At 47.0% G+C, this 19,494-nt stretch overlaps 1 protein-coding gene across 9 annotated transcripts in view; it reads right to left on the bottom strand.

The window, feature by feature from the left end:
* Positions 1 to 19,494, bottom strand: part of LOC308176990 (synaptotagmin-like protein 2) — a 72,098-nt gene that overhangs the window by 10,141 nt on the left and 42,463 nt on the right. For 5 of the 9 annotated variants that reach the window (XM_080553530.1, XM_080553531.1, XM_080553527.1 and 2 more), the window contains 9 exons: positions 16,002 to 16,562; positions 13,897 to 14,048; positions 9,244 to 9,337; positions 7,885 to 7,978; positions 7,302 to 7,395; positions 5,570 to 6,676; positions 4,145 to 4,243; positions 2,339 to 2,430; positions 1,842 to 1,943 (listed from right to left, as the gene is read on the bottom strand). In XM_080553530.1, the coding sequence (XP_080409656.1) occupies positions 1,842 to 1,943; positions 2,339 to 2,430; positions 4,145 to 4,243; positions 5,570 to 6,676; positions 7,302 to 7,395; positions 7,885 to 7,978; positions 9,244 to 9,337; positions 13,897 to 14,048; positions 16,002 to 16,102 (1,935 nt within the window). In that variant the 5' untranslated portion in view covers positions 16,103 to 16,562. Of the gene's footprint in view, positions 1 to 1,841; positions 1,944 to 2,338; positions 2,431 to 4,144; positions 4,244 to 5,569; positions 6,677 to 7,301; positions 7,396 to 7,884; positions 7,979 to 9,243; positions 9,338 to 13,896; positions 14,049 to 16,001; positions 16,563 to 16,812; positions 17,174 to 17,226; positions 17,659 to 19,168; positions 19,379 to 19,494 lie in introns of those variants that run through there. The other 4 variants (XM_080553528.1, XM_080553529.1, XM_080553532.1 and 1 more) reach the window with 4 other exon arrangements.

Genomic DNA, 19,494 nt, shown 5'->3' with positions numbered 1-19,494 from the left:
CAGAGAATAAATAATCTGCTCTCTCTTCCCTTGAGTAGGTTTGAGTCCTTGACATGTCTGCAGCTGTGCTCACACAAGGGTTTGGGGACCTGAACAAAGGTCTCACAAGGATGTGCTGTCCTTGACCAGCAATAAGAAGCACTGTTCTCCCAAATGCCCACTGAACAGAGAAGATTTTCACCTCTAAATCCCAAAGCCTTGGGAAACAGAGCCAAATATTTCTTGTGGGAGCACACAGGTAATTTCCCTTTCCCTACACTAACCCTACAAACAGCTGCTTTCCTGACCCAGTCTCATCACTAAGAAATAAATATACTGAGAGAACTTGAACTATCTTTATATAAATTTATTACTTCTGGTAGATACAGTCACCTAATTGTCATTCAATTTTAAAAATAGGCTACTAAGAACCATATCAGACTAGAAATATAGGAGAAAATAACACTATCTTGTTGCTTGCTCACGAAGTGCAGAGAGCTGTGCAAAACAGAAACAGAAATAACCCCTGTCCTGAAGAGCCACTGTCCCACCAGAGGCAGTTTGTGGGAATCTACTTGCCACAAATGCACAGGAAAATGAGGTTTCTGCAGGTGTAACAGGAACGAGGCACCAAAGAGTCTCTTGCTTTCCCAAAACAAACTGCATTTGCCAACAGGCCTTGACTTTCTGTTTTCCAAGGCTTTAAGTCCTTCGCTGGTAGAAAGTGATGAAACAGAAATAAAACACAGCCCCAGAAAGATGAGAATTTTCTATCAGGCCAATCACTCATGATTACTGATGGGATAACAAAAAAGCTAATGCATTTTAACCAGCAAATAATTAACCCTCTTGGCACTCTTCTGTGGTACAATCCTGAGCATTTATCAAAAAACTTTCCCAGTAATTAACTCAATTCTTCTCTGTCACCCCTACTTCTTTTGTTTCTCAATTTCTTTCTATGGTAACCTACAAGAATCTGCTAAATATCTCCCCTCAGTCCTTGGAGCTACATTTATCATCCCATCAGGATATTAAATCCAACAGAGAATCCTAAATGAGGTCTTCAAGAACACCTACATGGCTTGGACACAAAAGGCTCATTTATAGCTCTCAGACTCCGCAGACTACGAGAAAGACTCATGCACCCCAAAGTTCAGTTTTGTTTTGTTTTTAACATATTTATCTACAGTCACGACCTCTCTCTACATGCTTTGCTTCACTTATATTCTTTAAATCTCACGTATACAATTTGGAGATACCTATAACAGTAGTACAGCAAATTAAAGCACTTTTAAGCAGCTCCCAAAAAACACTGTGCCTAAGGAATCTCTAAGGAAGCCTTTTAAAATGCCTAACTAAACACGCTCAGCTCTTGTCAACTCTCCTTAGAAGGCAAATCTCTAAATCATACTGCTGCTGTTCAGTTCTGAGTTCCCTTTAATTTGCTAACAAAGTGAAGGAGGAGCTTGCAGAGGTCACCAGTCTGCAGTCTCAGCTTTCTGGGAGGTGGACCACAAACAAGTCACTTACAAGCTGTGTGCCTCATTTCCCCACCTAGAGACAGACCACCCCTCTCTCCCACATGCTGCCAGGCTTCAGAGCATCCACACTTTGGAGCAGGGGCTATTGCTTACTCTGAATTTGTCTAAGAACGACCCAGTGGCTCCCTAATTTGAGATGGTACCTGAAGACACTTCTTTAATGCAAGTAAGTAATTAAACATCACCGTTCTTTTAATAAAGTACCATGCAGAAAACAGCAGGATACTCCAGAGGCCACATCATCGGTAACAGCCTAAATGCAGCGTCACTGTATCCAACGGAGAAACCCTTTCTAGAGAGATGTACGTGTTAAATACCTACCGAGGAGACAGATGCCATGTCGGAGGAGTGGCTGCCAATGCTGGGCGTCTTTTTGTGCTTGCTAAACTGGAAGCTGATTTCCGAAGCCGTGTCTGATTCTGTCTGCTCAGAAAATAATAAGCATCTTTAAGCTGTGCTGTATGAGCACTTTGCAACACTACAGAGAAAAACCAATAGCTCAGCAGAGTCCCATTAAGCAGCAAGCAGGTTACGAGAGTGGAGGAGAGTGCAGGGAATCTCCCCAGAGGCATTGCCTCCGACCGGCAGCAAACGTCATCATTAACTGCCTCCAAGCAGAGCTGCATGCAACCACCTGGGTTCTTGCGAAGGGCAGGTAATAGCGTGGTTTGAGGCAGAGGGAAACATTAAAACTCCTACAGGATTGAAGGGTCAAAAGCAAATACTGTCAGCCTCCTGGAAAAAGATTCTCATGAACCTGACTGCTATTTGAGGGATGCTGTGAACATTATTCCAGCCATTTCTGGTATCTATCCTACCTCAGACAACAGGAGAGGAGAAGATCTGCTCAGCTCTTTGACTCTTTCAGGTTCAAGAAACTGATGAGGTATCAGATGAGGTTTATTGTATGCTGCAAGTACAAACAGAAAAACGGCATCAGGATAAATTGTCAGAGTCAGGAAAATACAAGACAGTCACATTTTTGTTAAAGGACACAAGGAGGGAGGAAAAGCTTGTGAGAGGCACTTGCCCCATCTCTGTTGCTGGCCACTGAAGCTGAGCCCTCCTCAAGACACAGACTGCTAGCTAATGCTCTAAAGCTATTTTCAGCATGTTTTCATTTGATGTGTGGGAGTGTGCAAACTCCCCCTAGTGGATAATTCGATTCATTCATTAGCTTAAAGATGTGCGACTACCAGATTCTCTAGCTGCATAGATTTCAGTTAGAATAAAAGCATCCCTGTCAAAAAAAAAAAACAAAAAAAACACATATTTCCATCTCATAGCATCTTGTAAACAATATAAACCTATTTGTTCTATCTTTACCTTTTCTCAATAACTTCCTTGATGACTAATTTCATCCCAAAACAACTGGCTTGTTTTTAGGTGACACATGCACAAACACACTTGCTGTATTAAGCCTGGATGAGACACCACTCAATGCTCAAAATGCCCAAAAGCTGCTCTGATAGCAAAGGCATTTACTGTTATCTCCAACCAAGAGTAAAGTGTTACATTTAGCCCTCTCTGCAGGGTTATACCGGAAACAAGTAGGAGCAACTCCATAGGAGAGGGTTTCCTAGGATGAGGTTTGTGGCTCTAAATAAGCTGTGATGGGAGAAGTCTAAAATCTTGGTTGCCTGCATGAAGGCCACATCACCGAACAGCAGCACAGCAGGACTGGAAGCTTTGAGCCACCGTGCTGTGTGACAGACGTTGCCGCACCATCTGACAGGGCACGCATTCGGCACCAGGCTCCAGGATGGTGTGGTTCAGCCACGAGCAGACAGGGCAGTGCAGCACACCCCATCCACGGGCTGCTTTTGGCAGCCTGAAGGGGACTCTCCATCCCATAGCCAGGGGTCACGTTCCCTTAAACAAGCCCTATTGTTTCCTCTAAGCTGCTTTCCCCTTCCTTGAGCATTGCTTTCCTAACCTTTCCACCTCAGTCCTGGCAGCCTCGGCCTTACCACTTTGCTTTTAAGCAAGCCCTTAGCTGCCCTCTTGGGCCTGTCAGCTTTCATCTTCCGTGGATTTCTACTGCTTTTCTTGGTCACCGAGGCTGCTGCTGCTGCCTTCCTTCGGTCCCTCTCCCTTGGCTGCTGCTTTATTGGGCCACTTGTTGGCACAGCCAGGTTCTTTGGCCATGGGCTAATTCAGCTTTGCTGCTGCTTTCTTGGTTGCCTTCTCCTTAGCTTTTCTTGGTTTCTCCAGGAGGAACTGGCACCATGAAGTGTGTCCCAGCCAGCAGCTGAGGAGATCACACCAGCAAACTGGGTCTGCTCTGGGCGAGGGGAGAGGCTGATCAACCTGCTGAGCAGGCTGCCACCCAGGTCCCACAGTACTTAGTGGGAGAAGAGGAGAGATGGGTACAATCCTCTTGCCAACCCGTTCAAGCCCTCACAATTTTTTGCTGAACACACTGAGTAACATACCATCAATCTAGCTGCAATTTCCTGGCTCTGAATTTAATTTTAGGCACTATAAGCTCTCTAATTTGATGATGAAACCATATGTCATCTTTCTTGCCTAGTACAAGCACAGAAGCACCAGGGATGCAGAACTCAGGCATAATATATTGCCTTCAGGGAACATAAACCAAAAAGCAGAAAGATGTTACTCACTCTCCGTGGTTGTGTAAATGTTCACCATGCTCTTTGCAAGATTGATGTTATTTGCTCGGGCCAATGCCTGAGCAGCAGGAGAACGATCTCCATCTTCCTCTGGAATATATGAAAAGCCAAATCAACACAGTAAATAAAAAACACAAACGGGCAGTGTGTCAACAAGCATGCATGTGTGTTTCTCCCCTGGCTTGTTAGCTCTGCTTATAGCATGCTGCAGTTACATTACACAGGGCTACCTGCATATCATCAGCTTTAACATCTCTCCTTGAAAAAAACTCTTCACCCAGTCCCCAAAAGAGACCAGCACTTGTGAAGAGCTTCCAGTGGAATACAGCCATCTGCTAATACCAACCTGAAATTAATGTAATAATAATGAAAAAAATGAGAAATACAACAATGACCTGGTATAGAAATGAAATGTTTGTGTTTAGCTGAAGTGCAACTGAGGATTTTCATGGACATGTTATAAAAAGGAGGGAAATAAGCCCAGAAATGCCACAGTTACAGATCAAAATTAGATGAGTCCATGGAAAATCCTCTCAAATAGGTGTTACCCAGGTACACGAGGACCGAAAATTTGGAAAAAGGAGATAGGGAGATCTCTCTTCATAGGTAAGTTTTTGCTTGGCAGGGAGCAGAGATGTGGGCAAGCAGAGCTCAGGTTTAAAATGAACTGCAATTAACATGAACTTTTGCCCATAATAGCAGTCACTACAAGAGCCTGTCAACCCAGAGGAAGAGGCTGATAAAGTGCTGGTATTATTGACACCACTGTGATAGAGAATATGGAATCAGAACCCCGAAAGATCAGGCTCCTTGTTCACTCCACTCTGCAGTTTAAGATGCAAACTCACCCGTGGATTCCCAAAAGGCCCAAACTGTCCTTTAAACACTGATGGCCAGCAGCTATATCAAAGTAGGATAATGGCCAATGTATTCATTAAACTTTGTTTCATGTTTTATTTCTGCTGTTTGTGTCAGACTTATCTTTACCACCACAGGGAATTCCTCCAGATTCACACTTGAAGAAAGTTGTAGCGGATTCACATGGCAAGTAAACATGTTTACAGTCTTCCCAGTTAGTAAAATAAGTTCCTGTGACCTGCTGTAGGTAGGGCTAAAGAAATGAAGAGCTGTCCTGAGCTGAGGTGCTTGCAGGTAAGGTATGAGGGCTGGCAGTAGCGAGAAGGAAAGGGAATATCACACTGCCCACTTTTACACTTCACTGCAGTACACAGAACGGTTGTTTTCAGAGCTGTTTGCTAACCACATTCCTCACATGCTAACTCTGCACAAATTTTAATATAGGATAAATGTAGAAGAGAATAAAATGTGCAAAACACAGAAAAGTTGGGGAAGAAAACAGGTGTAGGCATGACTCCCTATTGGGATTTCCCAGGGTGCAGTTACTGCCCTCAGTACCTGAGTAAACAGCTGAGTCCGTTCCCTGAACAATTTCTGTCTCTCCGCCTGGTGCTCTGCCTGTTGGCTTGTCTGAAGACTCACATGCTTTTTCCTCAGCTGGCTCTCCATTTATTTCCATTCTGTCATGAGTACCCATGTCAGCTCCTTGCTCTTTCTCATCATCTGTAAGCGCAGGGTCAATGAGTATCTGCACCCTGCTCGCCAGGCAGTTTGCATACTTGCGTTTTTCTGCCACGACAAACTTGTCTGCAGGCATCTCTGGCTCAGACGTGCTGCCAGGCGCTTCTTTGGTAGGCGACTCGATTTTGATGGAAGGTGCTCGCACAGGCAATCTGGATTTCTTGGAGCTGTGCTGTGCCACCTTCTCTTCCTCTGGCACTGGAGGCTTCCCGTTGCTTTCGCCCAGTGAGCTGTTTCTTGTAACCAGGCCTCCTTTGCTCTTGGCGTACGTGGATCTGGGAATGAAGGCAACCGAGCCCTTCCTTGAAGGGGCTACGTAGCTTGGTTCTTCCTCGCTGGAAGACAAAGTTATTGTCCTTTTGTGAGGGGCTCTTGTTTTGTTGAAGACACTGTGTTTTTCTTCACTGTTCTGGCCTTGAGCTGACTGCACAGAGAGCGAGCGGCACAGCTTGAACTGCCTTCCATCTGCCTCCCCCGAGCTCGAGTCCTCCGGTGTACTTCCCACCATCACAGAGTCTGCTCCCTTCTCCCAGAAGTTCTTCAAGTTCTTGAAGTGTTCCCGATCAAGGCCGATATCCTCCTCTTTATTACTCATTGACGAGATTGTATAGTTCACACCATGCTTCACAGACTGGCTGCTTTCCCCCTCTGCAGTCAGTGATTTGGGGCTTTCCAGCAGCTCCCTCTTTGCCACGCTGTTCTCTGCTGGCCCCAGATGATTCACGAACTGCTCTGACCTGGGGAGAGTTCTGCTTGATTTCCTCTTAACTGGTATCTTGCTGGGAGCATACGCTTCTTCGGGTGGAGTTTTTGGTCCTGCTGTGGTGCCAGTGGCCCCATCAACAGCTTCTCCTCCAGCTGCACAGCTGGGCTGAGGCACAGCATCCTCTGAAAGCACGGCAGGCAGTGGAGATCGTCCGTTACCTACAACAACAACAACAGAGGCTCACAACCTACCACATCACATCTTATTCACCTGGAAGGTCTGGGCTGCAGCTTCTCAAAGGGAAGCCAGGAGGGGTTTCCAGAAACCGTCAATATGTTTCTAATTCTTCCCTATTTTGAGAGTCCAGCAAACCCCCTTCCCTCTGAAGAAAACCCTGAAAAAGCCAGCTCTTCTTTCTGCAACAGGACAGGGAAAAAATCCACTGAGCTCTAAATTGTTGCTGTGAGTTGGAATTTTTTCACAGCTTTGCTTTTAGCTTGACAGCTTTCCTGCTGGCTATTTGCTATGTACCAAAAATACACCACACATTCAAGGCAGAAGAAGAAAGAGAAGGTAACTTGGATCTGTGCATTAAGGAGTTGTTAGCCAAGCACTCAGTGTAAAATATACTGACAGCCAGGAGAAGTTTTAGTCATCAGAGATTTTTTTCTTGGTTCCTGCTGCCTTGGGCATATTTCACACAAATGTTGGCAGCCCATTCTTATACACAAAGATAAGAAATGCTCTTTGTTATTCATTTGTACACAATGAAAAAGCAAGGTGCTTCTTGGTGTTGACTCTGAATAATGAAATAGCCAGTGGTTCACTGAACAAAAACCTTACCTTTTCTAGACAAATGTAAGCTGCCTGTTGTAGCCACAAATGGACTTGCTCCAGTGTCACTCTCTGACAAAGAGACATCATGTATACTGGATCTCTGAATGGAAGACAAACCCTGTCAATGTTTATCATAGAATTACGGAATCCTAGAATGGCTCGGGTTGGAAGGGACCTCAAAGATCACCTGGTTCCATCCCCCTGCCATGGGCAGAGATGCCACCCACTAGATCAGGTTGCTCAGGGCCCCATCCAGCCTGGTCACCTCCAGGGATGGGGCATCCACACCTTCTCTGGGCAGCCTGTTCCAGTGCCTCCCCACCCTCTGAGTGAAGAATTTCCTCCTAACATCTCATCTAAACCTCCCCTTTTAGTTTAAAACCGTTCCCCCTTGTCCTATCATTATTTGCCCAAGCAAAAAGTTGCTCTCCATCTTTTATAAGCCCCTATATACCCTGGCAAGTCTGGAAAAATGTTTATTTGAGCACAGATACCAGGGCATACAGTCTGTGGAGTCCTTGTCAGTAGATACAGACTGTGAAAATCCAAGGAATAACCAATCCAAACACAGAGGCTGTGGCTACACTACCTTGTGTGATGCAAACAGCGGGACAGAAAGTCTCGGCTTCGGTTTTGGCAAGATTTTACGCTCTTCTGCAGCATCAAGAACGGGTGTGCTGAATCTGTGGGAGAAGAGAAGCATCTGCGCAAGGAGATCAGTGGTAGGGATGTACTTGATTGGGCATCTTCTGAGCATGCAACGTGACGGTCTTCAGCATTGGGTCTGTTCTGCTCAGCTGCTTTGCCACTTTTAGCTAAGAACCCAGCCCAATACAAGGCTACCCGGAGCTGGTGCCAGAGGTATAACTGGATTAATTGAGCATACAGAAACTCCAGGAATGATTATGCCATCAATAGTCAGGGCAAAACTACAGTATGGGATATAGATCTTCACACATGGAATATAAGTTAATTACTAACTGCATGGTAACTAAATGAAAGAAACACATATCACAGGCAGTTTGCCTCACTGCTTCTCCTGTCTTTGGTAGTGTCTAGTGGTGGCTGCTCTCCAGATGGAGAACTGTCAAGTTGGACCACTGGTGAGAGTTCAGGTGGAAATGCTTTGTGTTTAGGGCTGAATGAGGAAGACAAAGCAAACTTTTCAGGGTTTAGTAAATCCTACAAAAACATTAGGACCAAAACAAGCACAAATGTCTTGGGCATGTGACTCTGGTCCTCCATCGCACAACACCCATTGTTAGCTGCAGGAGGTCTGGAACTGTTGTCAAGGCCCATATTTAACAATTAATTGTAGCAACTGCTGCCTGTAAAGAATAATTCCTCATTCTGCTGACAAAAGAATGCAAATGAGATGGGAGCAACAATTAATGAAAATGTGGGTATTTAAATGGCTTCTCCATAGTCCACAGACATTGAGTGAGGTCACTGATTTGCTCGCTGAGGTTCTTTTAGTGGGTGTTTCTGCACAGTCAGCACAACTCGAAATCTACCAAGCCATGTCGGTGAGTGCTGAGCACTGGATGCAGTGGTTGGCACCAGCAGGAAACGAGCAGTTTCTAAAACAGTTCATTTAGTTAGCTTTGTTCCATGGCCAAAAAAAATAAATAAATAAAAATAAAAATCATAATTACTTTGAAAAACTACCCAGAATATCCTGGCATTAGAGACAGCTTCCATTTTACTGACCCCTTATCAAATCATGCAGGAAAAGACCTTTCTGGCATAAGCACATTAGCACTTAGTTAGTAGTAGAGGATTGATACTCTGACAATTCCTGGAAAAAGGATTTAAAAAATATCCTATATAACCTATTACTAATATGGGCTTGGAAATTCAGTTAAAGAGCAGGATTTAATGGGCAGCATTCAATTTTCATTAGAAATGCGAGCAGCAGCCAGAGCACTGCACGAGCAGTGGCAGTTACCTCTCCTCTCCCATGCCAGCAGCGTGCTCGTGGAAGGGAGGACCTGGGGCGTCTTTGCTGTCCAGCCCTCTCCGGATGTGCTCGTTAACCTCATCTGTAATGTAACAGAGAATTGAAAAATTACATTTAATTGACCTTGCAATGGCCAATGTGTGCTATCTGGGGAAAGCAAAGGCTTGGGAAATGAGTCCCACCAGCACTAACCCTGGGGATTCAGCACTGCCCGCTGCCTCCGCAGAAGGGGACGCCCCATGGCAGTGTCACCCATGTTCCCCACGTGGCTCCTCCGGGCCCCACGTGCCCGAGAGCCCAAAGATTGCTGCCCAACGCCTGGCTCATGCCAGGAGCTGCCACATTGCTGGAAACCTTAGCAGGACCCTGCCCTGGCTGTCAATAAAGTTAATCCGTTCCAGGATTTAAATTCAGCCGCTTCCTGTTTTGACTCCAAGTCATCCGATCTTGGCAAACAAAGGAGGAGGCCAATACAGTTAATGAAGAGAGCCCTGTTATTTTTACTGGCACAAGGCTCAGCTATTTCTTCTGAGCTCTCAAAGACCCTGAAGAAAAAAAACAATAGAAGAAGGTAACCTTTAAAGCAGCCTGCCAAGATATAAAGTTGCATTAGGCGTTCAGCTGGCAAACAGGCTTTTTACTGCAAAACCAGAAGGATTAAACTCTCAAAACGACAACAAACTAAGCTTAGTCTGGTCAAAAAAAAAAAAAAAAAGGTTTGCACATATTTTTTCACTTGCATCTAGGTCTGTTTTAAAGAATAAATTTACCTTTTACAAAAACTGCCAAATCTCTTTTGGTTATATTTCATTCTATAATAGAAGCAGAGGCCCAAAGGATTCAGATGTGACCTGAAATAATCCAGCCTTGCTTGCTATTTGTGCAGAAAACCAACGGGCAGATCAGTCCTGCAGACAGGCTGTGACAGCAGTGCTGCTCCAGTGCATCTTGTGTGCCGCCAGCACAGTCAGCCCAGGGTTAAGGGGCGTGTCAGGAGATGGAGCATCACTCCCTGCTGTCTGTGTGTCCTCACTGACCAAAATGCTGCTGTCCCAGCCCTTCCCACCTGCCTTGCACCCAGCCCTGCCGTCCCCGTGTCCCCACAGGTGCTGCTTGGGGCTGTCTGTGCAAGGACCACGCGCACAAGATTGCAGCTGGGTGTTCCCCTGGTTTCCGCAGTACTGGGAACTCTGTGTTTCATCCATGGAAATGTCACTGTGCAAAAAACATTGCGGAACATCATTGTGGGACAGAAAAGCTGTGACATGGCTGGTGGCACATGCAGGCATAGGAAAACGCACGGAGGAGCATTTGTTTATACAGTGAGCCACATCCTCCTCTTCTGCTCCAGTCCAAGGCAGGGAGATGCCAGCACATAACTGCTGGGGAACCAGAAAACCAAACGCAGGGCTCCCACATTTTCCCTCTGCCTGCTGTGACTGAGAAGACCTCAACAACCAAAGTCTGCATTCATTTCTCACCTCACTTCCACAGGCACTGCACGAAATCTGCTTCTCACTGACACATCCCCCTCAGAGACTTCCTCAGACAGCTCCCACCTCCGGCTGGCAGCAGCAGCAGGAGGTGTTCGCTTCCCTGTCCGTCAAAACAGCTCAGCCACCGACACAGCTACACCTGGCTTCGACAGCCACAAACAAAAAGGTCAACAGTGCGTTATAATCCATCGAGATGAGCAAAACACCCCTGGTAACTTCAGCAGGAGACAGACTGAGAGGCAAATTCCAGCAGAAACTCGCTGTGGTTTGACCAGTTCAACTCGTCTGTAGGTGTATTTACAGAGCCACCCCTGCTCCAATATTTTAGCTGCTTCACCCATTTCCTACCACTCTAAAGCACAGACACCCAACACTCGAGCACTAACTGTGCTGTCAGGAGTGACTTGCATGGGCAGGGGAATAAAACAGCCTCTCTGCTAGACAATTTTTAGCTCTCATCCGTTGCACACAAGCTCAAGGAGCAGTTAGCACCAAATTCATCCATCTGTGCCGCTCTGCAGACTGTGAATACAGGGTATCTATTTTATAGATTTATATTGATGCCGATTATTACTGCCATCTGTTACAATCAATAGCAACTGTGAAATCCCTTAGGGAACCACACAGCCCTCTCCCTTCTGAAGGTTAAAATCCACCTCGAGAAAAGGTCACTGGGCCTTTTTCTGTGCAGGCATGGATGCCCACCCTCCTCGGTGCATTTGCCATGCAAAGGGAATGCCAGCAATTACCCTGGTGGGGCTCTTCTGGGCAGGAGTTCTCTCATTTCACTCCCTAACACAATCGTCAAAGACTTAAATCAGCACTAACATCCCTGGAGCCACAAATAAGTTACGTTTATTTGAGTAAATGAACACAAAACCCTTCATCACCTTGAAAAGGTGTCAAGGTGGCGAGCAAAGGCCCTCATCTACTGCAAATTGAACAGGAGCTGCGCGGCCAAACCACTCGCAAACCTTGTCCTTCCCCAGTGGGCCAAGTGCTGCTTTCACCAGAGCAATCCTGTTGCTGGCAAGTCAACGAGAGAAGTGCTTGCCCTCGTGGGCAAGGGGATGCAATCCCTATACAATAATGACTGTGGGAGCTGAGCATGCAAAAGGTAACAGCAAGGTGAAAATACGAGCTGCAGAGTCTTGGTCCTCGACCCCTGCTGTAAAGTAGCTGTGAGCAAAGTAAGAGGAGGCAATACAGTCATATTATACCTGTGCTTTACCATAATAAGGTTAGGAATAGAAAAAGAGAAAGGGAGAGGAGATAAAAAGGTACAAGAAATAGAGGACTAAGTCTAAACATAATTGCTACAGTAGTTCAGTAATATTTGCTTCATCCTTCTTAAAACAGCATTAGCCAAGTACTGAAAATGCACATGCAAAAATGTAACTTGTATACAAGTGCTGTATTAATAAAGAGATTATTTTAGATGATAACCTGAGGCCATATCTTATACGTACACAGGCCATATCTCACACATACATGTTGGCAGTAAGAGTTAAATCACAAATGCACATCCTCAGCAAGCAGAGTATGCCCTGCAGAAATGGCCAGGCAACTCTGCCAAGCTGTAAAAGGTTTTACGTGTTTTAGCACTCTGGAGGGATGACAAAATAGTAAATTTAATGACATTATGAATCCTTAATACCAAGGATAAAAGCAACTCTATGTGAAATATGATGGGCCAGTTCTGCATCAGAGGCTCCAATGAATCTATGCTGAGTTACAAGAGCTGTGAGGGATAAGCAAAATGCAAAAAGAAAATGAAGCTCTCGGTTAGTGAAGTCCCTGGCCACTGCTTAGCTTGGAGCGTGTCTGAGTAATGTGGAGCTAAGAGGGGTAACCTAAATGGGTTCGGAAAGGGGAGGAAATTAATGTTACAGAGAAATCCTGGCCAATGAGGCCCAGCAAACAAAGGAGTGATTTATGTTACTGCAACCCCAAGAAGGAAATATGGACCCAGGGAAGATGGCTGAACCAAACTGGTGGAGGAGACATTTGAGTTTTGGACAGATGGAAGACAACCCTGACCTTCCAGAGCCCCGTTATAAGGTCTTTGTTTTAGGACTTTGTGAGGAGCTCTCTATTATGGGTATTGCTTCCGAGCAGCAGCAGCCACTAACGCACCACCAGGTCTGAGTATCTGTGACTACCCACCCTGATAAATAAGCAAGGAGGTTGTGGGAGGCTGGGCTGCAGTTCCACAGTCCTGCTGTGGAGTCGGCTGGCCTGTCTTCACGTTGAGGACTGGGTGTGAGTCAGTTCTGCCTTGCACAAATGTTCAGCACCGAGTGCCAGCTCCAGGCTGGTTACCTTGGCCTCAAAGTACAGCCCTGCTCATTTCACATTGGGCTGCTCTCTTCTCTTCAGTGCCCTGAGCCAGCAAATCTGATCTGTTCTATTGTGTATGCCACCACGAGAGTCCAACTGCATGTTGAGCATCATGCAGTACATCTGCTTCCAATCAGCACGTGGTGCCAGACGAGCCACGCTACAGCACAGCAGCCTGGGTACCACTCAGACTTGGCCCCAAAGCCCTTTTTACTTGGAAAGCCACATCGTGCCTTGGAATTACTCCCAGGTAAAAAGCTAGGTATGGGCCATCACTCTCCTCTTGGAGAGGGCAAATTTCTGCCAGGAGACAAGAGGCAAGCCCTCCCTTTGCAGAGATGTGACTGACCCCTCCATCCTGGAGGCCTGCCAGAGCAGCTGGCTGTTTTCCATCAGATCACTCTAGGAATTGGAGGGGGCTTTGACCCACACGTATCAGTTTGATGCCAGAAACTGCCCCACATCATCCCTTTCACTTCCTGCTTCCATGACAAGAAATGATACGAGTGACCTCTGACAAATACATATTTTGGAATAAAGTAGTTGAAATGGGGAAAAGGCATTTACTGCATGGAGCTGGTAAACAGCTTTTATCTTGGTCCTCTGTCACACTGTAATTTTTATTTTGGGCCCTGATTTTGATAAGCAATTTTTTTTCTAGTACTGACAATTTGGCTGAGAACCTCTTTCTTAAAACATAAAGACTGGTCCCCAAGAGGCTCCCAGTACAGGGAGACCCACACACCTGGCCACTGTTTCCTGCTCCATCAATTTGTTTACTTAAGACGCACAGTAACATGCTTACTTTCTAGTTTGCCCTTTTTCCTTCTGATCGATGCCCGAAGCAGATCCGACCCCTCCAAGTCTTCTTGAAACCGTTTTGCCTTCACTTCCGAAAACCATTCGCCTGTCACAAACTTCTTCTTCTTTTCATCTTTGATGGAGCCTTGTATCCTCCTGCAAATCAACAAGAACATTACACACTAAAAAGATCTCCAATGCTTCAACTTTCCCTGAGCTCTTTCATAACAGCTTTATGTACAATTCTCCTATATGCTACTACAAAGGATCCAGAGGTTATTCCCTATAATCACAAGGGCCAAACAAGCATAAAAGTGAAAGCTGACTTTTTTTTTTTTTTGGAAGAAGGAACAGCACCTTGTAAGCACAGGCCTTCACCTCTTACAAACTGCATGTTCATAACTGAGTCACCTGGCAAGGAGATTTGTCCATTTCCTTTGCAGCCCTGAGGGTTTGGAAAGGTGTGGGGTTGTTTACAAGTCCTGCACTTCTTTATTTTATTTGTCTATTCATGTCATTATGAGCTGCTCTTTATGGATCAAATCTGATGCACACTGGGAGAATAAATTCTGTCATCCAGGGCGCTGGCCTGGCCCTCAGCATTCTCCCCAGAGCCTGCTCCTCTCCCTGCTCCTCCTGCCATGCTGATTTTGGCACACAAACAGTTAGCTCTCCTTCCTGAGCACAGCTTCTCTTACTGTAACTAGCTTGGGCACACCCAGGGCTGGGTTTTGGCACCTAAATCCTTCAGTGCTCTGTTTGCTTACCCTGGGCTTTTAACTCTCCTCCAGTCATTTTGTTTTTATACTACTGCTCAGCGGATTAGCTGCCTTTCAGCTGGCACTGCCTCCTGCAGCTTACCACAGCTCAGGGGCCCTGAGAGACCTCAGAGGCCAGAAGAAACCCCTACCACAGGTCGTACTTCACTCAGCCATGCTGATAGCAAGGGGCACCTGACACCACTCCGCTTAGGGTTTAACTCACTTTGCTCCCACATGAAAGCCTTTTGTGCAATAGCTTCCAAACCAAAATCATCCAAATATCTTTCCCCAAACCTCCACAAAAGAGCAGAAATTTTAGTGCATTACAGAAAGAAAGGAAAAAAAAAGGAAAAAATCTTAAGAAAAAAAACAAAAAGGATTTCTTTTTAATGTTTCAGTTCAGGGGAGAAGCAAGAGCATGCAGCCACACACACCTCAAGCCCAAGCTGCTTGTGTGCCACCACCAGCTCTCGGCCCCGAGCAGAGGGCAGGGCACAGAGGCTCCCCAAAGCCTGCTGCAAACCCACTCACCCCTTCGAGCCCCGAGCATCCATCCTACAAGGGGCTTACCCTTTTTTTTTTTGACTCAGTGGGAAGTCAAAGAATCACATCCTTAACTTGGGGGGGGAGGGGGGGTTAATGTGGCACAGTGCCATCCCCACCCACTGAGCTACTCATTCCTAGCCGTAGGGAATTTGGTGCCAGCTTCCTGAGCCCAGTGCATACTGTCAGAGCAGATGGTCAAAAGGCTGGCATTTAAAAAGTGACAGCAGCAACAAGCAATCCCGATCAGCCCGAGCCGAGCCCCAGGATGCCCGGAGGTGAGCGTGCTGGACTCACAGTGATTCTTGGCTCCCTGCAGACCTTTGGCAGATCACGTAGCCTCTCACTGCCCCTCTCTGCCTGCTGTGTACACACCCACCTTGGGGATCAGGATGTAAACTCTCACTTAGAAACTCTGCAAGGGATTCCTGCTGGTGAGTGAGGAAAACAAGGCAGCAGCTACTGCCCTGCTCTGACCCCTGACACTGAGAAATTGGCATCTCCCCCCCGAAGCAGGAAAGGGACATTCCCCTTCGCATCTCTGAGAGCTACTGATTAAGCAAAAGGAGAGCCCAGCCCCTCAGTCCCACAGAGCAGGGGTGGCAGCACAGCAGGCTGGCTGGAAAAGCAGGAGGTGCAATGAAAAGATCCTTCGGGATCCAGGCATGAAGGGACAGCACTGCTGCAGCCTGCATCTCTCCCTGTGCGCACACACACACACACACTCACACATCCTCGTCTAAAAGAAGTAAAGAAATCCCCCCAGTGGGAGCTCACGTCTGGCTGGTTTTGCACGCTCTCTCACCTGATGCGATCCCCGTCCTTCTTCTTCAGCTCCGCATCTCTCTGCAGAACCTTCATCAGCTTCTCATACTCCTCCTCGGTCAGGAAGCTCAGGTCCAACATCTTCCCTGTGCTGTTCTTCAGCTCTTCAGCCAGCCGAAGCAGTGACACACCGACAACTAATCCAGCCCAGCGTGCCGCAGTGCCATGGGCAGCCCCTGCTGCAGCCCGCCCCGGTGCTGGGGAAAAAAGGGCTTCACAGCAGCATGGCCAGCTTGGGTGGAAGTTGTGCTAGCACCTGGACCCGCACTTGCAGGCACTAGGCAGCTCTTCCCTGGCACGTTTCTCTGCACCACATGCCTTCCCCTGCCAGGAAATTTCTCCCAGCAAAACGATGCTCCTTCGCTTTTCTTCAGGCACAGTCGCAGCGATTTGGGAGCCAATGTCAATCAAGCAGGCATGCACGGCAAGGAGCGAGCTCACCGCCCGCCTTAGCTGCGTCGTCTCACCAACGGCAACCCCGGCACCTCCAGCATGCGCTTTCCTCAGCGGCAAAGTCTGCCTCCGTGGAGTTCAAGCATCCCTGCAAAGAAATAACGCCGAGATGCCGTTTGTGATAAGCGCGCCATATGGTAACCGAATGTGTACATTGGGGGTTTTTGTTTGTTCTTCAGCACAAGTTCCAAAATGAGCTGCCCTCCTTTCCTCCCCGTCCTACAGCTCCTCACACGGTGCTACCCTAACCCAGGCGGGATTTTATTTTAGCTGCTTTCCTGCTTAACAGGTAAGCAGTTGACTCAGCGGGCTGTAAGCAAGATACGCATATGAATTACCAAATTGCTTGCTTGCTTTTTATCTCCATTCTTCTATTCCACGCTTCTTCCTGCCCTAAATGAGACCGAGGGTAAGTTGCTTTGCCTTTGCAAAGCAACTGGAAAACGACCGAACAGCAATCTGCAAGTGTTACTGCTGCATGTCAGGCCGTACAATGCCAGAGGCTGCTCATCTTCTAACATCAGCACACTGTGCCTTCTGCTGCACTGTTATTTGCCGTTCAAACAGAGCACTCAGTATTTCAGCAGGCACCAAAAACAGCCAGAGGCTGCAGGGTGTGGAGGAAGAGTCAATCATGTGTTGCTCTGCTGCTTTATCCCTTTTCCTCTCCCCGGCCAACCTGAGGGCAGGAAGGTGCACCTCCAAGGGAGGAGAAGTTCTGCTCCCGTCCGTGGAAGCAGTTTCTAGCTCACCAGGTGGGATTTTTCCACCGTGTCCAAGCCCGTCAGGTGACTGTGGCTTTCATCATGTGGCTTGTTCTCCCAAAGCCACAGCCTTGGGAGCCAGGTCACTAAATTCTCCCCTGATGGGGGAAAAGCTAACTGCAGCAGGAAGCCTCCTCTGCTGCCTGTCCCCAGCTTGTCCTCCTGCCCACGGTGGCAGCCAGCCTTCCCGAGCCACCCAGCACCACTCCGGCTCCTTCGAGTGCTCCTCAGAGCTCTGCTTCTGAGCGTTTTTGTCACCCTGCTTTCGACTGCCTCCACACGACGCACCTCTTCTTGAGCTGGCCTATGCAAAGTCGAGCGAAGATATTTCCTCCTTTGACATCATTTTACAGATGAACAGAGTTTTCCAGATGATACATTCCCACATGTTTGTTTCAAAAGGGTGTAACAACATGTAGAAGAACTGCTATCTGTCTGTAATGTTTACAACAAATACCACAGGACATAAAAGAAGTCTGAGCACTGAAATGAATGGACCTTGTCATAAAAACACTGTCATTATTGTAAAACATTTTAGGGAAAGAAGAAAATTTACCATTTCACATATTTCTTTAAAGCAACCACGGCTGTGCATGTCACACTACGTTTACAACCTTTATCATCAGAGAAACTATTGATACCACTTCATTTGGAACAAAAACAGTAATAAAAAAAAAAAGAAACTGATGAATTTCTACCGTTTAAACCTGCATTTCATCCATCTTGGCAAGGCACTTCCACTTCTGGTCCCTATCTCCTATTCTTTCTGGCTCTCAGGCACAATCTTACTGCTAAAAAAGACAGGCTAACAAATTTCTGGGACAGATTTTATTTTTTTATTTTTTTTTAAAAGGTATCTAGGGACACATTTCTCGCAGTATTTGCTTCTCTAGAATTTTTATTTATTTTTAACAACCCCATGACATGTGGGCTGGAATTACTGCAGAAAACATTTTCAGCAGAAGCTCATATTTATTCATCAGGAGAGCAGTCAGTTAGACAAACTACAAAAAATGTTTCTTTGTAAATGGCCCTTTTCTGGGAATGCTTTATCTTCTTGGAACAGTTATGCTAGAAGGAAAAGGTTAACAGAAACCAAACAGCCAACTCCTTCTTTTGTTTCAAAATAGTTAAAAATCAAACCACTTCACGCGCTTTCTGTGGGAAAAAGGGCTGCTCCAGCAGACTGCTCCAGCTGGAGGTTTTGCTGGCAGCTCGGGAGCCACAAAGCTGCTGACCCAGGCCCGCAGGAGCAAACACAGCTCACAAAGGATCTCCGCACGCGGCACCATCACTGCTGTGCCTCGAGCCACGCAGTCTCCGATGGGCACACTGTGATGTCGCGTCTTAGCCTCTGCAGAGCAAGCCTTGAAATGGGAGAACCCCCCAGTTAACCCCTCAAGGACACAGGGAGAGTGCATTGTTTGTTTGCTTGGCTCTGTGACTGCAGTGGATTAAGGCTAAAACTCCCCCAGGTTGCCTAACCCCAGAGCTGACACTTTCACTCCTTCAGCAGCACCACACAGCTTTGATTTGCTTTGTGACGTTACCCAGAACCCTCTCCCCTCTCAAAGCCCCGTTAAGGAACAGCTCAGAGAGCGCGGGGATGAGCAGTGTGGACACCCACCTCTGCAGAGCCGCAAGAAAGCTGGGACCCCACGGGCCTCACGCAAGGCATGGGAAACACGAAATCCTTGTAGATTTGTAAGGCGATGGTGGGAGTCATCAGGCAGCGCCGGGGCAGATTTTGTCCTAGACTGGGACTTTCCCAGCGCAAATGTCTTTGTTAGCCCACCGAAACAAATTGTCTTTGGACAAACAGTGCTGAGCACAAAGAAGTTGCTCCCTCCTCTACCCCTGATGGTGGGAGACCCCTCCCAGCTCTCTGGCAGCAGGAGCCAAACTGGTGAGTATTGGAAGAGGGAATTACCTGGGTCTGGATCAGTGGCATCCACTTAAATCCACACAGAGCACACTCGGGCTGCTCTCAGGCACTGCAGTGCCGTGATGGGAGCAGCCCCGCAGGTCCTGCCACTTGTCATGACACAAGGGTGGGCAAAGCAGCTTAACGTGGCTCCAGTAACAACCAGAAATCTGAGGACACTGGATATCCAATGTACTTCCTTCCAACTGCTTTTTTCTGGGGAAGAGATTATCACAGAGATCAACCTGCACGCCCAGCAGTGTTGACAAACGTGGGTGCTGAGGGCAGTGCGGAGACAAGCAGAAGCATGACCTACCGTGTGGCACAACTGG

The sequence above is a fragment of the Anser brachyrhynchus genome (assembly GCF_964034855.1).
Source record: "Anser brachyrhynchus genome assembly, chromosome: 13".
Lineage (NCBI taxonomy): Eukaryota > Metazoa > Chordata > Aves > Anseriformes > Anatidae > Anser > Anser brachyrhynchus.
This window is presented reverse-complemented; position numbering and strand designations above follow the sequence as displayed.